Source organism: Polypterus senegalus, chromosome 15, assembly GCF_016835505.1.
Source record: "Polypterus senegalus isolate Bchr_013 chromosome 15, ASM1683550v1, whole genome shotgun sequence".
NCBI lineage: Eukaryota > Metazoa > Chordata > Cladistia > Polypteriformes > Polypteridae > Polypterus > Polypterus senegalus.
The window spans coordinates 29,646,813-29,670,155 of record NC_053168.1 but is presented as its reverse complement, the minus strand read 5'-3'; the positions used below and the strand labels follow the sequence as shown (position 1 = coordinate 29,670,155).

The window sequence follows — 23,343 nt, the reverse complement described above, 5'->3', positions numbered from 1 at the left end:
CCTGGATGTTAGAAGTAAAAGCATCACCACCCTGAAAAAGCTTTAAGTGGAAAAAATTATTTCTAAAGACTGCATTGTTGCTTCTACAGTTTTCCACTCACTCTGTGGAACATCCATAGTTGTAACAGAAAAATTAATTGTACATCTTGTTGTTAGCTGGTATAGCTATTTGGAAAAAACACACCCATTACTTTCAGAAATCTAAAGACTCTTATAATGATGTAAAACAATTATTACAAACTAACACTTTCCATATGTTATTAAACCAAAAGTATTTAATGAAGGGCCAGAAGACACACTTCTGAAAGAAAGACAAAAGCAGTGAGTAAGCTTAACATTTTTCTGGGAAAGCTGTTTTGTGAACCAAGCAATCAAAATTAAAGCTGTGTGAAAACACAAATCAGCCCTTTGACATTGAGAGTGAGACTTTCAAAGTTAAGAATAATGTATCTTAAAACTTTGAAACACAGTGGAAGTTTCATAATGTAAGGCTTACTATAATGCCTCTGGTACTGGAATACTTGAAGTGCTGTATTGAACTTGTGTTTTGAAACTGAGTCTTAGTCAAAGACATTGGGTCATCTAGGTGCATAAAATCTCTAAGCACGAACTCTTGAGTATTGTGGCCAAAATTGTGTCTTGAACTGAATCTCATTCAAAATGTTTTGCTGGGACCTGTAAACAATAAATGGCCAAAATCATAATTTTATTAGTATAGAATGTTAAACCTTGTTGCATTTTTGTTGAAACATTCAGTAAACTAATAATTCTCGTCCAGATTTTCTGATTCCCTATGCAAAAAGATGGTGCCCAAAAACAAAATTAATATTTTATGTAAAGCATACATACAAGCATGACACAAGTTAGGTACAGTAATTAGTAGTATTGCAAAAAGCAATATATACAATACATTGTATAGTGTTCTTTAACATTACTTATTTTTCCAGAACATGTTGCACCCCCGAAAAAACCTCCACGTCCTGGTGCCCCCAGTCATCTTGGTAGCCTTGCAAGCTTGAATCCTGTAGACTGCTACAATGAAGGAGTAAAGGTATTGTTAATACTAATTTTTCATTTTCATAAATGCAATCAGTTTTAATAGTATATGTCTTTTATTGTCATAATTAATAATAATAATTCTTTACATTTATATAGTGCTTTACTCACTATTTAAAGTGCTCTCTTTGCTATCCATTTAATCAGTATATGCCTTTTAACTATTAGATTTTGCTTCCATGGTATAAGTCTAAATATTAAAGTGTTCATGACTAACTATCAGCCCTAAAGGGAAGATTGTGACACAAGTTGTGTTAGGCATATAATGAAGTTATCACTGTGGGTTTTGGAAAAAGGTATGTCACTTTTGGAAATACTGTTTTTCAAGTTATTTTTTTTTTCCAACCAAGTATTTGAGTTAAACTTTAAGTAGTCCCTGAGGTTTTTGTTTCAAATATTCTCAGAAGTAAAGGTGGTGGTGCCCTGGTATGTCTACCTGTGAATGCAAGTTTGAACCATTTGTTTTTCAGAACTTTTACTAAAATGTTTTCCCATGTAGTGCACTTGAAAATTTTGAGACTGACTTCAATTTTCATAATTTCAGAGTATAATATTAAAACTTTTGTACTTCATAGTACCCAGAAGTTATTACATATTTAAGAGACTGTGCAAAATTCTCCTAGTAGGTGTGAACCTGCTAGCCTTTAATATAGACAATACAGTATATTATTACCTGTGCTACAGCATTTTTTTTCTTCATTTTCTTTCATTGGTTGGAATTATTGTTAATATGCAATAAAGTGTGATGAAACAGAAGTGGACATTCAAACCATAGTATACATGTTAGGTGTAAAGAACCTTGTTGTCATATAGTTCAGGTAAACATGCAAAGGCTTCAGGAATCGGGATTCAGTCAAACCAGTCAGTTATTTCACCTGCAGCATTACTGGCAGTTGTGCTGTAATTTACAATAGCAGAATTTAAAAATGTGATTTTATTGTTTTAGCTGGATATGAATTAGGAATACCTAAACAGGGGATGCCTTGGAAAATATGGGATGTCTGGTTAAAGTCATTCTGTCTAAACCAGCCACAGATGTTTTGTAATTATTCAGATGAGAAGCAACATTCCACAGCAAACCTAGTCATCAATATAAATGTAAATTTAGAATCAGTGTGGAAAAGACTTACAGAGGTGATGTGATACCAATAACGTCTTCATCTTCTTAGGAAATTTTGCACAAATATTAATACCCTTTATTACAGCAGGTAACATTGTTAGCTGCCTAGCTTTGTTCCTGGTTGTGATGCCTTTAAAATTAAATATACTTGTACAGTACAAGGAACGATGCATTATACTCTGATATTCCAATGAAAGTTCCTTCCTTCCTTCCTTGTAATTACTACTACCAGATTTGGCATTAACTATCCATTTTCTAGAATTTGGTTAAGTGGTTTCAGTCTGTTCAGCCATTCATTTTCCAGCCACATTATGTTACACCAAAACATTGTTGTAATAAATTTATTAATTGTTTAAGGTACAAGGAAGGACCCAAAAATGCCTTGAATTGTTTTATTAAAAAAAAGTTTATTATAAAAAAAAACCACATTTATTGTACAACTCACAGCAATTCCATTTTAGTCACCATCAAAATATACCCCTTGAGATGCAGTACAGTTATCCCAGCACTTCTTATTTTCCTGGAAACATTCTTTGTACTTTTTTAACATGTTTAGTGCCTCTGGCAGTTTCCACCCACCACAAAACCAAAACCAAAAAAAACAAAAATTTCTTTCATTGTAGCAAATCCTTCATTCTCACTTTTAATTTTGAGATGAAAAAAGTCACAGGGAATGAGATCTGGCAAATTACGAGGGTGCAAAGCAGCAACAACACATGTATGCAGGTGCACTGTCATGTTGCAAAATGCAGCTTCTTATGTACTACTGCTCCAGACGTTTTTTTTTTTGTTTGTTTGTTTTTTTTTTTTCTCTTCCTGATGCTTTCCTACAGATGCCCAAGTAGTTTAGGGTAATGTTGCTGAGTAACCGTTTGTTTACTCAGAAACTCTTTATTATCAAGTCCATTATTGTTAAACAATGCAATCATCATCAACTTGATGTTCCATATGACCTGAAGTGCTTTGTTGGTCTTTTAGAAAACCAATCACTGTAAGTTTTGTTCTGGCTGGATTTTCTGTCTTCTGTTGAAGTTTAGAGTTAAATTTAGAGTCTGCTTTAAAATATAGTAAGAACAATGACTACCTACTTTACATAAAGGTCAACTGTAAACTAAACATTTATTTGGCATACATGATCATATACTTTCATGGAATTCCATATTACTAAATTGACCCAAAAAAATTTTCAGGATGTGCAAAGAAAAGCAAAATATGTACAATAAGGATATTCCCCTTTAGAGATGCAGAGATAATGTGTAAACTCAACATAGCTATTAAATTGGAATTTGATCTAAATTTCCAAAGTAGTACTCTACATTAGTATACAATAAGAATATTGAAATGTAAAATAAAATATCAAATCCTTTATTTTTCCTTTTTCAATCACATTTTAGGGTTTTAAGTTTTCAGTAACCTAAAATGTTATATTTGTTAATTTTATGCTCATGTAAAAACTTATGTAAGATACACATAAAGAAATAATTCAGTTTTGTGGACATGATTATAAAAATGGGTAAAGAACCCTTTCTTATTACTTAATCTAAAAACCAGTCTTGCAAAATACTAGTATTAGCACAATACTATGATAAGATCAAAGAATGCTACATTTGCACTGAATTGGGTTAAGTAGTATTTTTGAGCAAAACTCTGGTGCAAGGAAGTTGAAAATGAGATATTTTCAAATGGGTCACAGAGGACCTAACCCTTTTCTTGCAGCATCTGAGCAAATCAAAAACCAGCTCTGCACAATATTGCAGTCCATCATTGGGCATACACTTACATTCACACAAAGCTTCTGAGTAGGTGAGTAACCTAACCAACAGGTATGTGTAGGAAGGTAAACCAACACAGACATAAAGAACAAAGCCCAGCCATAAAATTAAAATCCTAGATACTGGATCTGTGAACAGCGGTCCACTTGTGCAACAAAATTCACAAAATCATGCATTTCATGACAGTGTTGTCCTTCACAAGAAAGTATTTGTTTTGAAATTCTCCATATAAAATGTAGATTCAGACTTTTGGAATGAGTCATTCCAACTGCTGTGTATAAATACAAGTTGATGGAAGATGTGGCCTGGAAAATGTGTTTGAGCAAGAATTTACTGTATTTTGTGCACATCATTTGTGCATAATACAATATCTAACTAGTTCAAAACGTGCTGTGTCATCCAAATAGATTTACTATATTTAAACCTGCAAAAATTAAAAGAAGTTTTCATACACCGTATACCTAAAATAAATCCTTCATTTGGATTTTTCTATTCTAAATATTCTGGTACTCGTTTAATAAGAATATTCTGATTGAGGGTTTTTTACACAAGTAGTTTTAAGTTTAGCATAAGTCACAAATGCAAATTTGCAGATAGCTATGAGATTGGTTGTTGAATAGGATATATATATTCTAAAAAGGAGCAACTATTTAGACAAACAATGAAGATGTCTTTACCTCAATATTTAAAGTTGTATTTTGCTCACAAAATCAGTTGTAATTGGTTTTAAATTTGCATTAAAATTGACTAGTGAAGAAGCTGTCATGGAAAGTTTAAATATAGACAGCAATGCTGTTGTCATTTTTGCTTTGAAATGAGTCAAGACAGTGATGATTATATATATATATATACTGCTCAAAAGAATTAAAGGAACACTTTTTAATCAGAGTATAGCATAAAGTCAATGAAACTTATGGGATATTAATCTGGTCAGTTAAGTAGCAGAGGGGGTTGTTAATCAGTTTCAGCTGCTGTGGTGTTAATGAAATTAACAACAGATGCACTAGAGGGGCAACAATGAGATGACCCCCAAAACAGGAATGGTTTAACAGGTGGAGGCCACTGACATTTTTCCCTCCTTATCTTTTCTGACTGTTTCTTCACTAATTTTGCATTTGGCTACAGTCAGTGTCACTACTGGTAGCATGAGGCGATACCTGGACCCTACAGAGGTTGCACAGGTAGTCCAACTTCTCCAGGATGGCACATCAATACATGTCATTGCCAGAAGGTTTGCTGTGTCTCCCTGCACAGTCTCAAGGGCATGGAGGAGATTCTAGGAGACAAGCAGGTACTCTAGGAGAGCCGGAAAGGGCCTTAGAAGGTCCATAACCCATCAGCAGGACCAGTATCTGCTCCTTTGGGCAAGGAGGAACAGGATGAGCACTGCCAGAGCCCTACAAAATGACCTCCAGCAGGCCACTGGTGTGAATGTCTCTGACCAAACAATCAGAAACAGACTTCATGAGGGTTGCCTGAGGGCCCAAATGTCTACTGCGCCCTGTGCTCACTGCACAGCACCGGGAGCTCAATTGGCATTTGCCATAGAATACCAGAATTGTCAGGTCCACCACTGGCGTCCTGTGCTTTTCACAGATGAGAGCAGGTTCACCCTGAGTATATGTGAAAGACATGAAAGGGTCAGGAGAAGCCGTGGAGAATATTATGCTGCCTGTAACATCGTTTAGCATGACTGGTTTGGTGGTGGGTCAGTGATGATCTTGGAGGCATATCCATGGAGCGACTCACAGACCTCTACAGGCTAGACAAAGGCATCTTGACTGCCATTAGGTTTCAGGATGAAATCCTTGGACCCATTGTCGGACCCTACGCTGGTGCAGTAGGTCCTGGTTTCCTCCTAATGCACGACAATGCCCAGCCTCATGTGGCAAGAGTATGCAGGCAGTACCTGGAGGATGAAGGAATTGAAACAATTGAATGGCCTTCACGATCCCCTGACTTAAACCCAATAGAACATCTGTGGGACATTATGTTTCGGTCCATTAGGTGCCGCCAGGTTGCTCCTCAGACTGTACAACAGCTCAGGGATGCCCTCATACAGATCTGGGAGGAAATGCCACAAGACACCATCCGTCGTCTCATTAGGAGCATGCCCGACGTTGTCAAGCATGCATACAAGCTCGTGGGGCCACACAAGATACTGAAAAGCATTTTGAGTAGCAGAAATTAAGTTTTTGAAAAAATGGACTAGCCTGCCACATCTTCATTTCACTCTGATTTTAGGGTGTCTACACAATTGAGCCCTCTGTAGGCAGAAAACTTTTAATTCCATTAAGAGACTTGGCATCCTTTTGTTCCTAAGACATTGCCCTGTCGTTATTTGTATAGATATCCAACTTCATATTGAGATCTGATATATCTTAAGAATCCACTTTTGTGATCTAGTTATATTGCATTTTGGAAAGAAAAAAATGGTCAGAATTTGTTTTTCTTACAGCTCTTTTTAGATGCAATAAATTCACAATGCATTTCTTATTTTTTTTATTATTTTCATTACATTCCCTGCAGTTTCTCTGGTTAAAGACTCAAGAAAATCCTGTAGTTCAGTTCAGTTTTTGATACTGGGTGTGATACCACATTACTTTTTATTTCAAAATATTTTGTTGTTAAGGACCATTTATTAGCCTGCCAAGAGTAGTTAAAAGCCACCAGGTCTTTCATGTTATCCGTTTATTTTAATCACTATAAACAAAGTATTTTAGGCTTTTATAAAATGTTACACCTTCTCACTGTCTTTATTTAGCAAACTTGAATCTGCCACCTAAAACTGGTTTGCAGTAATAGTGTGTGCAACAAGAAATAATAATACACGCCACAAATATAAGTCAAGGTTTATTTTGAATTCAAACTAGGGGGCTTCGCCCCCCTGCTCGCTACAATCGCCAACCGCCATGTTTGGTTTTCTGCATACACACTTGTAAGATTTTTTTTTCGTTGAATTGTTGCTATTTTATTAGTTTCACTTTTAAAAACAATATTTGAAATCTTTCATGTCCCAATATGCTGAATTTTTTAAATGAGGTCTGTGAGACTTGTGTTTAATGACTTTGTACCATAATTTAGGATAGGTTTCTCTGTTTGGAATTTCAGCACAGACAAACCGATCCACATGATCAGCAGTTAATAATTTTTTTTTGCAAAGTATCCATTAAATGCATGTGAGTTAAACCCCGTTTTTAAAATTATCTGACTTAAACTAATTTCCTTTTGTTTGCGTCAAAGCGATCTGTACTAACTTATCTTTATTACATCAGTCGCTACAGTATCAAAGTGTCACAAAAATTCTACTTTAACAATCGCCGACTGCGTAACCCCAAACACAACTTTCTAGCACCGTCCCCAATCCATCCTCCCACGGGTCTCGCCTCCCTCGATTGGACTTAACAGACACTTAAAACAAAAAAGGCTGAATCTTGGCTGGGACGCTGCAATACTTCCGAATTTTACTGCTTCCATGTTCTGTACCTTTCTAGGCATATGTATCATGCCTTGGGTCTCTTTTCTCCGCGCTGCTCTTTCTTCTTTGCTGAGAGCACAGAATCTGTGTGTGCCACATGACTTTACATAACTGAATGTTTTGCTGGCTGTCCGTGCTCTTATTTGATAAGAAGGGCGTGTCTTGCAAGAATCTTATGTTTCACGTCCCCGCGAGACAGACCTGGGACAATCTCTTGGCACCAAGTCTCATGTTTATGGTCCCCGCGAGACGCTCTGTGGCCAGTCTTTTTTGTCTCACGGGTCTTTTAAATGTCTTCCGAGAACTTCAGAGAAGATCACGTATCATCGCCTTGCCTTTCCATTCCAGGATTTTTTTTATATATTTAGAGAAATGTATACAAATGAGCTTTGTTGTGTTTACAAGATGCCACAAAGATTTCTAAAGAGATTAGATAAATATCCTTGTTTTGAATTTCTATAATATGCATTTGTATGAGCATGCTATTTCTTTCTTCTTATACTTGTTTTGTTTCCTTTTGCATGAATTTTTTCATGTGTATCTTCTTTGAAACTAGCATACGGCATCTCTTGTGCTTGCTGATCAAATTATTTAAAGCTGACACATTGTACATTATAGGTGCAATAGTACTAGACTATTTATAGTGTGTTTTGATACTGCTTTAGTATTAACATAATACTGGTAGTACGCTCAAAGACTTGATAATATTGCCTGCCCCCCTTAAGTAATGGGACAGCAAAGTCAAACTTTGTGCATTTCTTGTATTGTCTATCTGTCAAGCATTGTACATAACGCCACATATTGTTTCTGGGCACGCTTACTTTAAGGATTTTGAGTATTGCCATTTTATCTGTTCTGTTCCAATTTTAGGTTAGCAAAGGCATCACATCCACCCAGCTCTACATTATTTAACTCAGTTTGTCCATTTCAAATCAAATTCTATCAAATCAAATGCATATAAATTGCATTAAATTCCTGCATGAAGACAAAAGACATTCTTACCATCAACCTAACTTTTTCTTTTGAGATGCTTTAATGTGTTTTAGCTTCCAATTTATTGTTTTTTTGGGGCTGTCTGGTCATTGCCAGTTGTTAAGAACACCAGCAGTTTCTTTTTATTTTAATCAGTAGTTGCCAGCTAATTAATTACCGTGAGATTATTATTTTTTTTTATATAGTAGCACAGTTCCTTTATGTTGGGATATCTCGAATACAGGGTGCTGTACAAATTTTGGAATTTTCTAAATCTCAAAAGCTTTGGAAAACTTAAAACCTCATCTGTATTAAAACAAGGATACATTCTGTGTGACATCAATTACATATAGTTTACTGTTTCATAGTTACCAATGAGAGGGGTTACACCAAATACAAAATAATCAAATGTTGAAGGGTGAGGTGTGTATGCACAAGCCTCACTTGTGGAACACAATGTATCTTCTGCTGCTTAAGGTAGGTTACCCATAAAAGTTTAAAAAAAAAAAAACATACACTAAGTTGCACTAAATACAACTTCACTACTTCATTGTAGTATCATAGTGATTCAATATTTCTCAGGACACTTTCATTTTCAAAACTCCAGGCCTTCCCTTCATTATGGTCCAAAGTAGCCAACAATTTTTCCTTGAGACTTAAACAGAGATTTTAAGTCCTCTTCAGATGCGTCTTTAAAAAATTGAAATGCACCTAGTCACATAACCTCTAAAACCAAGAACTAACAATAGGATGTTGACCGATGCCATTTTACACCACTTGAATTGGACTTGGTGTATGAAAGTTATATAGCCACCACAAACCTTTCCTTTTTAACTAAATGATATTGTAATGTACTATTAAAAAGCATTTTTTAATGAAGTCTACTAACAAATGTAATTGTGTTCTGTTATCATTGATGTTTTTAAATGTGAATCTCTGTTACACCATTTTTGCAACTGAGTCTTGGAAGTACTTAACCAAATAATTACAAAAGTCTTAATTTAATGATTCTTTAATGATGCCTTAGTTTGGTGGGTTTTTTTTTTATCTTGCCTTAGTTTAGTGTTTTTTTTTTAAATTAAATAGTGAAAAGAATCCCAGTGAACTTATTGGTGTTGATTAAACAGCTTGTACTTCACATGTAAATAAATACATACTGAGCGTCTTGCCCAGACTGAACAAGCCTAGGTCACAATGCCTGCCTAAGCCACCTCACAATACACTGCACTGAAGTATACATTCATGAACTAATACATTTATTATTTTTGTAGAATAACTTTATTTGAAAAATCATATTGTGATGTACACTTTCCTATATTTAAAATCTTTAAGAGCTATAGCTTTTCCTGCATCTGCTGCTGTTTAGGATTTTATTAAGAAAATCAACTGGATTCATTTGCACGGTCATTTATTCTTAGTGTTATGCTGCTTTACTTGCATGTATTTTGCTTGCAAAAGATTGCCTGTTGCACTATTAATATTTTTACTATTTTTCTCCCCCTGTCTGCATTTTTATACCTCATTGTGCTTGACAAAAGCCTTGGAGGGTAAGAAAATTGTTTTTAGTTTGTTTTTGTTTATCTTCTCTCTTTCTCTGTTATTTTGCAGCTAACTTCACAATAATTGCCATTATTATTAACTCAAAAAGATTTGATCTTACCATCTCTTTTTCAATGACGTCTTAATTTTTGTGGTCTTTAGTTCCAGCATATTCATGTTCACAACTGTGTTTTTTTTTTAAATAATTTTTCTTTTCATGGCTTTCTTAAATAATCAAAATGGCATTGGTTTGTTCACAACAAAAACGGGAGTGAGTAAAAGACTAATTATGAGCAGGGGTTTCTAGTCATGATTCTATAATGATTAAATTCTACTCATGCCACTCTACAGTCCTTGTCTTTTTATTGGTCTTATTTTTAGCAGCCGCTTACCCTATTGTTTTCTATTGGCTAAAAGCTGTACTCCCTATCTGTAAATTCTTTTTTCTGTAATGTGGGATTGATTGAAGGATATCAAATTCTGTGTATGTATGTATGTATGTGTGTATGTGTGTGTGTGTGTGTGTGTCTAGTGTGTGTCTGTATATGCATACACACAGAATACACACACACTTTTTTATATTGTTTATATAAAGTGTGTGTGTGTGTATATATATATATATATATATATATATATATATATATATATATATATATATACACACATATAAGTAAAGGTTTGCTGTTGCATATGCAGTTATTGGAATTTCAGGTTTTGTTTATGTGAAATGCTATTTTCACTATTTATTTATAACCAAAATTCAAGTAAAAAAGTGATTTTTAGGACACTTTTAAAAGTTTCATATTTTGGTTGTATAAATGTGCACACTTTCATGCTTGGTTGAAGTACTTTTTTGCTTTGATTAAAGCAATTTGTCATCTTTGGCACATTTGAATTTTGCAATTGCATTCCAAAATTTCTTGCAAAAGACTTAAAACTCAGTTAAAGGATGAAGTGATCTCCTGTGTACTGCCTTCTTTAGGTGTGGTCCTGTGTTGTTTTAATTAATGAATTTTGTCAGTTTTGCACCAACTATAAGATAACATTTTTAAGCCTAGGTAATGCAACTCAAAGCTGTAGGGTCTCTGAATTAACTCTGGTTGCAAATCATGAAATGGATGTATTCCATGAAGTGCATTTATGAAATCGAGCTTGGTAAACCTTGCTCGAATATGCTTTATTTTTTAATCCAGGGTTAGTCAATTCTGTATACACAAACTGTTTTTCTCATTAACTCAACAAGGGCTTGGGCAATCTTTGATTATGTGCACACTTCTGAGATTTAGAATAACCACTTTACTGATGTTTTGTAAATATAATTAGGTCTTGTTACATAACAGTGAATGAGTAATTGACGCATTTTTGCAGTACCTAAAGTGTTACAGTGATTTGGAGTGTAATTTGTGAATCTTCAACACATTCACAACATCTCTTAATACCGGTCTGCACACTTATGCAACCAAGAACTGATTTTTTTTTTTTTTTACTTTAATAAAGTTTTAAGCATAAATTTGTGTTTTACCTTAGTATTGTTTGTGGCAACATTTTTTTAAATGTAAGGAAAACTCTCCCTTAAAACCAACAAAAGCTGAAATTTCAATATGAATATGTAGGCTTTTGATATTCAGTGTTTGTGTAAGAAGGTATTATATTAAATATAAATAAGTATATAAATATTTTTTCTGTTATATAGATTCAGCCTCAAGAGATTAGTCCTCCTCCAACTGCTAATTTGGACCGTTCAAATGACAAGGTTTATGAAAATGTGACAGGACTGGTGAAGGCTGTTATTGAAATGTCAAGCAAAATCCAGCCTGCACCCCCAGAAGAATATGTTCCTATGGTTAAGGTAAAATTAGTTTTGTTTAATTTGTGTAATTGTTTTTTAATTGCTGTGATCGAAATTACACTCAAGCTGCTTTATGCAATTGTGTTTTATGGTTTTAATATGCTGAAAGCATTATCAAAATAATTACTTAATACAAGTGTTATTTACATAAGTAATGCGTATTAATTACACACAAACCCATAATAGCATTTTTATGAATAATTTCATTACAAAAGTTTTATTTCACTCCATAAGAAGTGTTAAATATATAATAATAACCATATTGTTTATTCTCTTAAGTGTAACGTTGAAAAGACAGCAAGAAGAGATGAGGTATTGCTTGACATTTTATGTCTAACATTTGAGAGGATAGAACTTTTTTTTAAATGTCATTTTTAACATTCATTCCATTTTGTGGATGTAGGCTCACTTCAGTTAATTCTTTTTAATATGCCACTAGTGGTTTTGGATGTATTATACAGAACAAAATATATCCAGTATGCTTACATTAATTGGTGGTCTAAACTCTCTTTTCAGTTAACACTAGAATTACCAAAGACTACAAAAAACTCATAATTCCGAGTTTGTCTTGTAAATGTCTTGATCAACACAAGCAGCCTAATATCCCATCCCCCCACCGCCGCAGAAAGGGTAAAAAGTTCTCCCAGCTCAAGCCTTGATTATCTGGGAGTGAGGTACTTAGAGTTGTATAGAGTAAATAATATATTATTTGGAACACATGCATTTCTTCATTTGTGTTCTGTGTCTAACAAGATCTATGAAACACATTGTTAAAACAGAACCATTTTTCATGTATTAGTAATAAATGACAAAATGTAAACAGGAAGTGTATAATGTGTGAAGCCTGAAGTCCAAATATGAAATAAACCCTTTCACAAAAGGTACATGTATAATACGATAGCTTCTGTGGTGCAGCGGTAATAACTGCTGACTTGTAATCAAGAACTTGCTAGATCGATCCTGGCTGTCTCGCAAATTTACCGTTTTGAGTAGTGAGCTGCTCTTATTGTTAATATTATACAATAAAACATACATTTGATTTGTATGTGTAACAGCCGCTGTAAATTTTTAGCACTTGAAAAAGTTGCATTTTTTTCCACTTTTATTCTCTTAGTCACGATCACGATACAACCCCCCACCCCCTCAGATCTGATGCTGTAAATTTGTGAGGCAGACAGCATCAATCTGGCGACGTCTTGATTACAAGTCAGCAGTTGTTACTGCTGTACCACAGAAAACTTTAGGCTTCACACATTATGCACTTCATGTCTACATTTTGTCATTTATTACTAAAACATGAAAAACGTTTCTGTTTTAACGTTGTGTTCACATTGATCTTTGTAGGCACGGAACACACATGAAATGCATGTGTTCCAAATAACGATATATTATTTACCCAGTACAACTCTAGGTACCTCACTCCCAGATAATCAAGGCATGAGCCGGGAGAACCTTTTGCCCTTAATGCGGCGGTGGGGGGATGGGATATTAGACTGCTTGTGTTGATCGAGACAATTACAAGACAAAAGACACTGACGGAGAGGTGCGAAGGGATTTGAGGTGGGCTTTAATTATTTGTTTTTTCGTAGACTTTTGTAATTCTAGTGTTAAAGGATTATAGAGAAATTAGAGTGTATGCCACCAGATTTTGGCACTAAACCTCAGCTGGTTCTAGTGTGGCCAGGAGATATTCAGACAATGTTTATTGCATTATCGTTGTAATCACAACAGTGTCTCAGTGAGTTGCAGATTGTATTCACCCAAAATAATCTAAATATCCATTTACATACAACATATTTCAGTGTCTGACAAGGAAGTATCAGTCAGGCTCACAGGCACTAGAGATCAGTGAAAGTAAAATTAAGAAAGCTTGGGAGATAATGAGTGATTCTTCATTAAAGATATGATCTTAAAGATAGAGCCTCGCAAATAGAATTAGGACCTGAGTGGGATCATAAAATCTGAATAAGTACATACAGTGTTGTATGATGAGGTCATTCAACAATAAGATGACTAGCATCAGGAGGACTCATCTCTCCAGCAGGTTTATTGGATTCTGTAAATTACATCTTTATAAATCACAGGTACATTTTTCACACTATTATCTGATAAGTAGCTCATTTAAATGGGCCAATTGATATAGTGTTACAAGCATTTTGATATTTGGAATTCAGGCTTCACATATTATACATTTCATGTCAACATTTTGTCAATTATTACTAAAACATGAAAAATGTTTGTTTTAACGATGTGTTTACATAGATCGTTGTAGACACGGAACACACATGAAATGCATGTGTTCCAAATAACGATACAATATTTATAAAAGGTGTCATTTTGCTTGACTTCACTCTATACAACTCTAAGCAACTGACACGCAGGTAAACAGACTTGATCTGATAAAAATGTGCGGCAATGGGGGATATGATAGTAGGCTGCTGGCTGCTTATCGACACATTTACAGAACAAAAGACGCTGATGGAGAGGTGCGAAACGATTTAAGGTGGGACGGATCTACGAGTTTTTTCGTAGGCTCTGGTAATTCTAGTGTTAATCAAACTTGTTTACAAGTCACCTAAACACCAAGTAAAATATGTCTCTAGAAAGAAGGCAGATGTTCCATTAAGAAACTTGCAGAATAAATGAAAGAAACAAGTTTTCGATGCAAACACTAAAATCATAATACATTTTGAATTAAAATGACAATGTATCATGATACCAACAAACTTAATTTCTTGAGTTTTTATGTATGTTACATTGCATCTATTGCAAAAATCTTTAACTGATTAATAATTGAATTAATTATGCTTATAGAGTTGGGTTAAGTTTGTGTGTTTACACTGTTTCAGGAGGTGGGATTGGCTTTAAGAACACTATTGGCAACCGTTGATGAAACTATTCCTGTGCTTCCAGCCAGCACCCACAGAGAGGTAAATTAATAGACTTGTGTTTGTCATATAGTAAAATGCACTCTACCGTAGTAATGAACAATTCTGTTTATTTACCAGAAAGTTTAAAAAAAAAAAAAAAAGTGCTCTTCATAGTGCCTTAGTTTGCATTTCCTTGCTTTTATACAACTGACAGATTCACAATACAAGACTGTATCTGTAGATTTATGCATACTCCTTCTAGGGTCTAGATCTACGAGGGATATCCAGAAAAAAAGGTTACAAGTGCCCTGGAGGGTGCAGGGATTTTTTTTTTTTCGAAGGTTGGCATAACTGCGTGTAGGGGGGTCCTAACGGTCAAAATAAGCCAGGGACCGCGTCAGTCAGTTGTGATATGTCATCACAACAAACGAGTTCCTCAACCTCTGCTGAGGCCGTTTGCTCCACCTACCGCCGATGCGAGATTAATTCGGTCATCAAGTTCCTCACTTTGCGTCGCGAATCCGCAGCCGAGATCCATCGTCAGCTTGTGGAAACTTATGGACCTGAGGTAATGTCACGTCAGCATGTTTACAAGTGGGTTAGGTAGTTCAAAGAAGGTCGCACTGACACTCATGACGAAGAAAGGAGTGGGAGGCCGTCTCTCGTTTCAGAAGAGCTTCTGCAGTAAGTTGATGAAAAAATTCGCAGTGATCGTCGTGTGACGATTGACACCCTTCATGAAATGTTCCCACACATCTCACAAAGACTCATGGGTGAAATTGTCTCAGAAAAACTTACAGGAAGCTGAGTGCAAGATGGGTGCCAAAAATGTTGACTCCAGAACATCGCCAAAATCGCGTTTTGGCTGCACGTGAATTTCTTCAGTGTTATGAAATCGAGGGTGAGGCGTTCCCTGACTATTGTGACTGGAGACGAAACTTGGGTATGTCACTATACTCCTGAGTCCAAAAGGCAGTCCCAACAATGGCGCCATTCCCCATCAGCCAAAAAATTCAAAGTTCAGTTTTCAGAGTGGAAGATTATGGCATCTGTCTTTTGAGACAGAAAAGGGGTTTTGTTGGTGGATTTCATGGCCAAAGGGACCACCATCAATGCTGAAACATATTGTGAGACCCTAAAAAAATTGAAAAAAAAGATTAAAGACAAAAGGAGGGGAATGCTGACTCATGGTGTGTCCCTCCTTCACGACAATGCCAGACCCCATACCGCTCATGTGACTCAGGACCTGCTTGTGTAAAAAAAAGCTGGTGCCCAGGCTGAAGAAGTGCATCGAAGTTCACGCCGATTATGTTGAGAAATAAACACATTTTTTGGAACATACCCTGTAAATTTGGTTGAAATGTATTCATTTTTCGATTTTTAACAGCTGTTGTTGAAAATTTTTTTTCTGGATATCCCTCGTATCTATGTAAGCTTCACTTCTCATGCCAGTGCTTGGAGAGTCAGTAGACGAGACCAAGCAACCAGGGGATGGAGTAAAAGAGACTCAAACTGAAAAAGACTATTCAAAACAGGAATCTGTTTTATTCCAGCAGTGTCCATACTATTTTACAAACAAATGTCTTGCAAAAAAAAAAAAATTTATAAAGTCCAATGGAAAGACACTTCCAAAAAGAAAAATCAGTGCAGGTGTTACTTATATACTCAGCAAAAAAAGAAATGTCTCTTTTTCAGGACTGTGTATTTCAACAATAATGTTTTAAAAATCCAAATAACTTTACAGATCTTCATTGTAAAGGGTTTAAACAATGTTTTCCATGCATGTTCAATTAACCATAATCGATTAATTAACATGCACCTGTGGAATGGTCGTTAAGACCTTAACAGCTTACAGAAAGTAGGCATTTAAGGTCACAGTTCTAAAAACGCAGGACACTAAGACTTGTCTACCGACTGTGAAAAACACCCAAAGAAAGATGCCCAGGGTCCCTGCTCATCTGCGTGAACGTGCATTAGGCATGCTGCTGGGAGGCATGAGGACTGCTGATGTGGCTAGGGCAATAAATTGCCATGTCCGCACTGTGAGACGCCTAAGACAGCGCTACAGGGAGACAGAATGGACAGCTGATCACCCTTGCAGTGGAAGAGCCCGGATATCAATCCCATTCAGCACGTCTGGGACCTGTTGGATCGCAGGGTGAGGGCTAGGGCCATTCCCACCAGAAATGTCCAGGAACTTGCAGGTACCTTGGTGGAAGAGTGAGGTAACATCTCACAGCAAGAACTGACAAATCTGGTCCAGTCCATGAGGAGGAGATGCACTGCAGTACTTCAAGCAGCTGGTGGCCACACCAGATACTGACTGGTACTTTTGAATTTGAGCCTCCCTTCATTCAGGGACACATTGTGAAACATTTTTAGTTTATGTCCTATGGTGTTGACTCTTTTAGTGTTCATACAAATATTTACACATTAAGTTTACTGAAAGTAAAAACAGTTGAAAGTCAGAGGACGTTTCTTTTTCAGTCAAATTTTCTTGTAGTATGATTCCCACAGGACCACTGTCTTGTGAAGCACCTATCCTACAAGATATTGACCATCATTACAAGTGTTCTTATATAAATGGCATCAGAAAGGCTAGGTATTCCAATACCTAAAACATCTTGTTTCTCTGAGAGCTTAAAAATATGAAAATAACTGACATATTGTTTAAGGGAAAGCAAGAGGATATGCACTCAGGAAAATGACTGTAACATGACCTTAAATATCCCAGTAACTGACACATTGCAAAAACAAGAAAATCCCTTCAGACATGGGCAACAATACTGTCTGGTCAGTACACAGTCCCACACTCAGATGCAGTCTTTGTCAGTCTTTCAAAAAAATCCTTGTTTTGAGGAACTGTTTGGTATGCTGGTGGATAACTCTGTTCACTAATATAAGTAAGGTAATTTACTTACCTTCAAAGAGATTTCCCACTTAGCAATTTGAGCTTTTTGACTCGGTGTATTTAATAAAGAAAGAACTTCACTGCTTGTGTCCTGTGGTGCTGGAGCAGCATGTTGTTACACCTCTAGGAAAAAATCAGTCTTGATCTGTTTTATTTCAGTTATTTTCTGTTTTAATTTACTGCATTTATATTCTGCTACTGCAAAGTTATTTTACTCTGTGCCAATGAATAACCCTAACATTTCATTCTAATCTTACAAATTTTATTATGTTATCTCTTAACATCTTTCCTTCAGATGTTCCTCCTGCATGCAAAGCTGAAATTTAAAAATTACAAAGACTATTTCAAAACATATTGTATATTGTATAATGCATCTGTAAGCAGTGTCCTTTTAAAGTTCCCAAGAATTTGGAGTGAAAGTGGTTGTGATTATCTTATGTCTGTCCAAAGTGGATTAGACTTAATGGTTTTACACAGAATCATCTTAAAAATAGAATAAACTACTATATTTTTAAAACTGTTTATCATTAAAAAAACAACATATTGAGATCATACTGTATGTCCTTATTGTATTGGGAGTAGGTGAGTTGGGGAGCCAGTTTGTAACTCAACATTAAGCTAGATATTTTCTTCCTATTTTGTGTATATTGTACAAAAAAGTTTAAAAACTGATCTTAATTTCATCTCTGCAAATTCTAAATTTATGTGTCTTAAGTGTGTACAACTCTTGATATGCTTTGAATGATTTGAAACACACAGAGGGCTTATCCAAAAAAATACATTTTATACTCCCTGTGCTTTCTACCACAGTCTTGATGGCTTTTGAAGTGTGGTTTAAATGTTTTGTCCTAATTTGCCATTTTCTTTACGATTAAATTTGTGGAGTCAAAATGTACATCTACGTAAATGCACTATACTTGATAATATGGTCAATTTAATGCATAATAACTGTGTGTGTTGAAGTGCAACTCTTCTTCTTTCAGATTGAAATGGCACAGAAGCTGCTCAATTCAGATCTTGCGGAGCTCATCAATAAAATGAAATTGGCACAGCAGTACGTCATGACCAGCCTCCAGCAAGAGTACAAGAAGCAGATGCTAACTGCTGCACATGCATTAGCAGTGGATGCCAAGAACCTTCTGGATGTCATTGACCAGGCCAGACTAAAAATGATTGGCCAAGCAAGACCGCATTAGTTTCTGACAAACTGGTTTTAAATGACCATCAGTCTCTAAGCATATGTTTGGGCTGTCAGTTTCAGTTATGGTCAGTCCTGAAGAATGGATGGTAATTTCAAAAGCCCCATACATTTTTCTCCCATCATGAATAGCCCAAACACTTTACCCTGAAAGTGAGCATCAGACTCTTGGAAAAGGATTAAACTAGTATGACACTGATTTCTGAAATTAAAATTAATTTCCAAGATCTCCAGTGAGTCTAAGATCCTTGAGGACATCTTTTTTTATACAGTATGTGTTTCTTGACTGCACTTGTTGTATGTGCTAATTGTAGTCTTGCTACAAAAGGAAAAGGCGTTGTTTTAGTGGCTTTGTCAGAAACAAAGATTGAATACTTCAACAGCAGCACCATTTTGTTGCAGCACTAAAAATTTGGGGAAATTGTGATACATATATAAGACACTTTTTATTTCTTTTTTTTTTTTTTTTTGCGCTCATGCTGTGTTTTTTGCACAGCTACTATACACTGATACTGGTGTTCTGCAGCTGGAAGGACCGGACAAAACATTTTCCTTTTTAAAGGATAAAGTATGGAGTGTGACACATCTGGAGCAAATAACCAAGTTTGTTTAAAAAAAATTTACCATTATATCCCGTAATGGTGGAATCACATTTCTGTGGAGAATTTTACTTTTTAAAAATGAGCCAAGAAATCATCTGCAACCTTTTCACACTATCTGGAACTGTCTTGTTATATATTATTTCAAGAGACTAAAGCCATGTCAGATATTCTAAACAGTTTACTAATTCAGTTGTTTCTGTCGGTTTTCCCTGACATTTTCTCGGTTTCTTGTCCTAGAGCTTTTTTACACACAGATACCTTTAGTATTTTTGTTTTTAATTTTATCACAGTGTATATCATCTGTTCATTAAAACTCCCTATTGGGTTTAAATTATTCTCAGGAAGAATATAATGACCTGTACAGTTCATTGACCTATTAAAGGTGTTCTCAGTAATGGCATGCTTTATGGTGATTTCCTTCCATTTGTTTTTACACATTGTGAATGTGAAATACCTGGAGTATATACCTATGTGAATGACAAATCAACTGTTTATAATGTGTAACCGGGGATTTTATTTACCAAAAAAAGTGCAAGACAGTCTGTTGACACATCTGGTAAGTAATTGCCATTAATTAACTGGTACATTCTTCAAAATATTATTTGATTGAACTTGCCACATAATTTTTCAGTTCCACCTTGTGATTTCTGGTTTATTTTATTACTTTGTTTTATTAGCTATTTACATGACACTGTAAAAGTGCTGGGCCTTAGCCTGATACAGACAGAATCATGGTATGTGTTCTTCTTGGTTACTATGTTTACTTCATTGGTGCTTTTGTTTGCAAGTGCTCTTACTATGAGGTGTGTAAAAACTAAAAGTAATAAGTTTACAATCCACATGCTAATGTTAACTTGTTAATGAAGTTTTGAAGACAATTGACTAATAGTCCAGCCTTAATCTGTATTGTGGAATTAAAGTAGAGGTTGATATCATACTTTAATGTATTTGACATATTAATAGGTTGAAGGGTATAAAAGTGATTTACTCATAATGTCCAGGCGTCTAACAGCTTTTTTAGCAGCAGTAAACAGTGTGCAATAACATACCAGTGTCCCAAAAATCTATATATACTTTGAATATTTATAAATAAAAGGTTTATTAAGATACATCTAAGTTTTATAATTAAAAGTAAACAAAACAAATGTAAAATATCTGTTATCACAAGTGTTGGAACTGTTGGCTACTCTGGTCCAGACACTGCTGATAATGCGGACCAGTGGATTTGCAAACATCACAAATATTTTCACTTGGTATTTGGGCCCATTCTCTTTCATTGACTGTTTTCAATTTATTGATTGTTGTGGTTTTGTAAGATAAGCCTTATCTTTGACATGACCCTTTTTTTTTTTTTTTAAAAAGTCCATTGCCGTGAGGGCTCCCTCTTCACCCAATCCATTTGTTTGGCAGAGTTTTGTAAAAATTAACCCTTGCGTCATGATGGTAGTGGGTAGAGGAGCTCCATTCTGCTGGAAATAAAACTGGTCCTCATCCCCAGACTCCCCAAGAATGTGTGGCATGATGGATTCCTGCAGCAAGTTCAAATAAATGCACCAGTTGCAGTGTTGTCTTGTATTTATAATCGTTCAAAGTGTGTGTACATTTTTTGGGACACCTTGAATTTTGGAAGGTATTTGGAACAATTTGAGAAGTCTTTGGAACCACATAAGAGGACTATTGAAAATAACAGAGCACTTGTTTTTTTTCCTCTAGACTTGTAGGGTCATTCTCGTCGCATAAATTCTTATGTGTCTGTGCTCTCTAGGGCCATGATTAAATTATAAATTGCTTTTTTTTTATCCTTACATCTACAGTTTATGTAAGAAGTTTGTACCTCTGTTTGTAATAACCATAAATACTTTTGGTTTATGGCTCGATGGTTTGACTTTGGTTCGCTCTTCACAAAGCCTACAGTGTGGTTTACCATTCATCATAACTTCTATGCAATTTTTCAGAAACTGTACTGAAAATGAATGGCTCTTCCGCTTGCCTTTGGTGTCTTTAAAATGTATTTGAATGATTGTCTTAATGGTACTCTATATAATATTCCTAAGACTTTTTCAGATTTTGATTTTAAAATTATTGGTATGTGAATACTATGCAGCTTGATTACTTTTTATTTTCATTACTTTTTTCCCTTTCCATCTTTAGTCATCGATTAACAAGCCCAGTTCTCAAGATGCCGTTCATCTTCTGACCCAAGATGTTGCAGATGAAAATTGAGACTAATCAGGAAGGTAACTCACGCCAGGTCCTAAATGTATTCATGTATGTCAAAGTAGCAGCTGCATTGAAGATGTATAATGTGACGGTTAAATAATTCTGTTTTGAATTGAGGTCCAAGCTGTATTTAAATTTTAAACTTTCCAAGCCAGGCTCTGCCTTGCAGTAAGTGCCCATTGTGACTCTATTGTTGGATTGGATGACTTTGGATGGATTAATGAATGAATTAATTTGAAGTGTTAGATGAATTGAGAGACATGGCCTTGTGGCCAGAGTATGCCATGTTACTGTTAAATCCTCTTTGCAGCACATTTATTATGACCAGCACACACAGTGGCTGCTGTCAGCTACACCATTTTGAAGCAGTTGTTGTGGTTACTACCAGACATTTGATATTTTCAGTTCTACTTTTGTAAAACTAGCCCTCTTAGTGACTGATCCTTTTAATCTTTATCTAATTGCATTTTTAAAGAGTAACCAGATTGGCAAATTGCAGTAATTGTTGTCAAGTACACCTTATTTTTGCACACATATGTGAAATAATTAGTTTATATTAACATCTTTAACAAATATACGCACATGACTTTTAGATATATAGGATGACAGTCTCACTTCTAGGGTCATTGGTTCAAATTCTAGCACAGCCTGTGTAGTTTTTTTTTCCCCCCGTCTCTACATGGATTTTTCACTGGTCTCCCATAGACATGATAGTTTCAGTAGCAGCTCTGCACTGTTCTGGTAAAAATAAATGAGAGTGTGTGTTTGAGTTGGCCCTGTGCATGACTGGCCCCCTCAGTGTAGATTCCTGCCTTGCTACTGGGGAATTCTTCACCTGGATAATTGACTTACAAATTAGGTGTAGCTTTTCAGGTGACTCACAGATGTTACTATTTTTTTACTTCTCACTTATGGCATTATGTTCTCCGCCACATGAGACGTGCCAGAGCAGCTCTAGGAGGTCCTTCTTACGACATTACCCAAACCAGCTCAACTGGCTCTTCTTGACCTGGAGGAGCAGCAACTCGGCTCGGAGGCTGTCCTGAATCACCGAGCTTCTCACCTTATCACAGAGTGTCAGAACAAACACCCTGAGAAGAAAAGTTTTTTTTTTTTTTTGGCCACTTGTGCTCACAATCTTACTCTTTAATTCATTACCCATAGCTCATGACCATAGGTGAGGACAGGGATGTCAATTGACTGGTAAACCAAAATCTTTGTCTTTATATTCAGCTCCTGCTTCACCACCACAGACCAATACAGTACCTGCAAAACAGCTGCTGCCACTCCAGTCTGCTTACTGATCTCACGTTCCCTTTTTGCATCCTTTGTAAACAAAATCCCGAGATGCTTTAACTCCTCCATTATGGGCAGTTGATCTCCATCATCTGGAGAGGGCAGTCCATTCTTTTCTGAGATGAACCTTAGACTCGGAAGGTGCTTATCCTCATCCCAGGTACATTACACTTGGCAGTGAATCGCTCAATTGCACGCCCAAAATATGTATGTCACAATGTTTTCTAAATCTAAATGACAAAAATGAGATTTTGTGCTTTGGACCTCCTGATATTACCTGTGTTTCCATAACCTTGGCCCTCCAACAACCCGCTGTAAACCCTTTGCAAAAACTCACTGGCACACAGAAACAATCACATCACACCACTGTTTGTTTCTCTTCAGTGGCTTCCTGTTTGCTGTAGAATCAAGTTTACAGTTTTATTGCCTGTTTTTAGGTCTCTGAATGCTTTAACCCCCA

General features: G+C 35.8%; 1 protein-coding gene across 12 annotated transcripts in view; it reads left to right on the top strand.

The window, feature by feature from the left end:
- The window catches only part of LOC120515784 (focal adhesion kinase 1), a 191,645-nt gene extending 171,883 nt beyond the window's left edge, over positions 1–19,762 (top strand). For 7 of the 12 annotated variants that reach the window (XM_039737084.1, XM_039737087.1, XM_039737086.1 and 4 more), the window contains 5 exons: positions 948–1,051; positions 9,937–9,945; positions 11,631–11,786; positions 14,636–14,716; positions 18,551–19,762. In XM_039737084.1, the coding sequence (XP_039593018.1) occupies positions 948–1,051; positions 9,937–9,945; positions 11,631–11,786; positions 14,636–14,716; positions 18,551–18,763 (563 nt within the window). In that variant the 3' untranslated portion in view covers positions 18,764–19,762. The remainder of the gene's footprint in view (positions 1–947; positions 1,052–9,936; positions 9,946–11,630; positions 11,787–14,635; positions 14,717–18,550) is intronic. The other 5 variants (XM_039737094.1, XM_039737091.1, XM_039737092.1 and 2 more) reach the window with 1 other exon arrangement.
- The last annotated feature ends 3,581 nt before the right edge of the window (positions 19,763–23,343 follow it).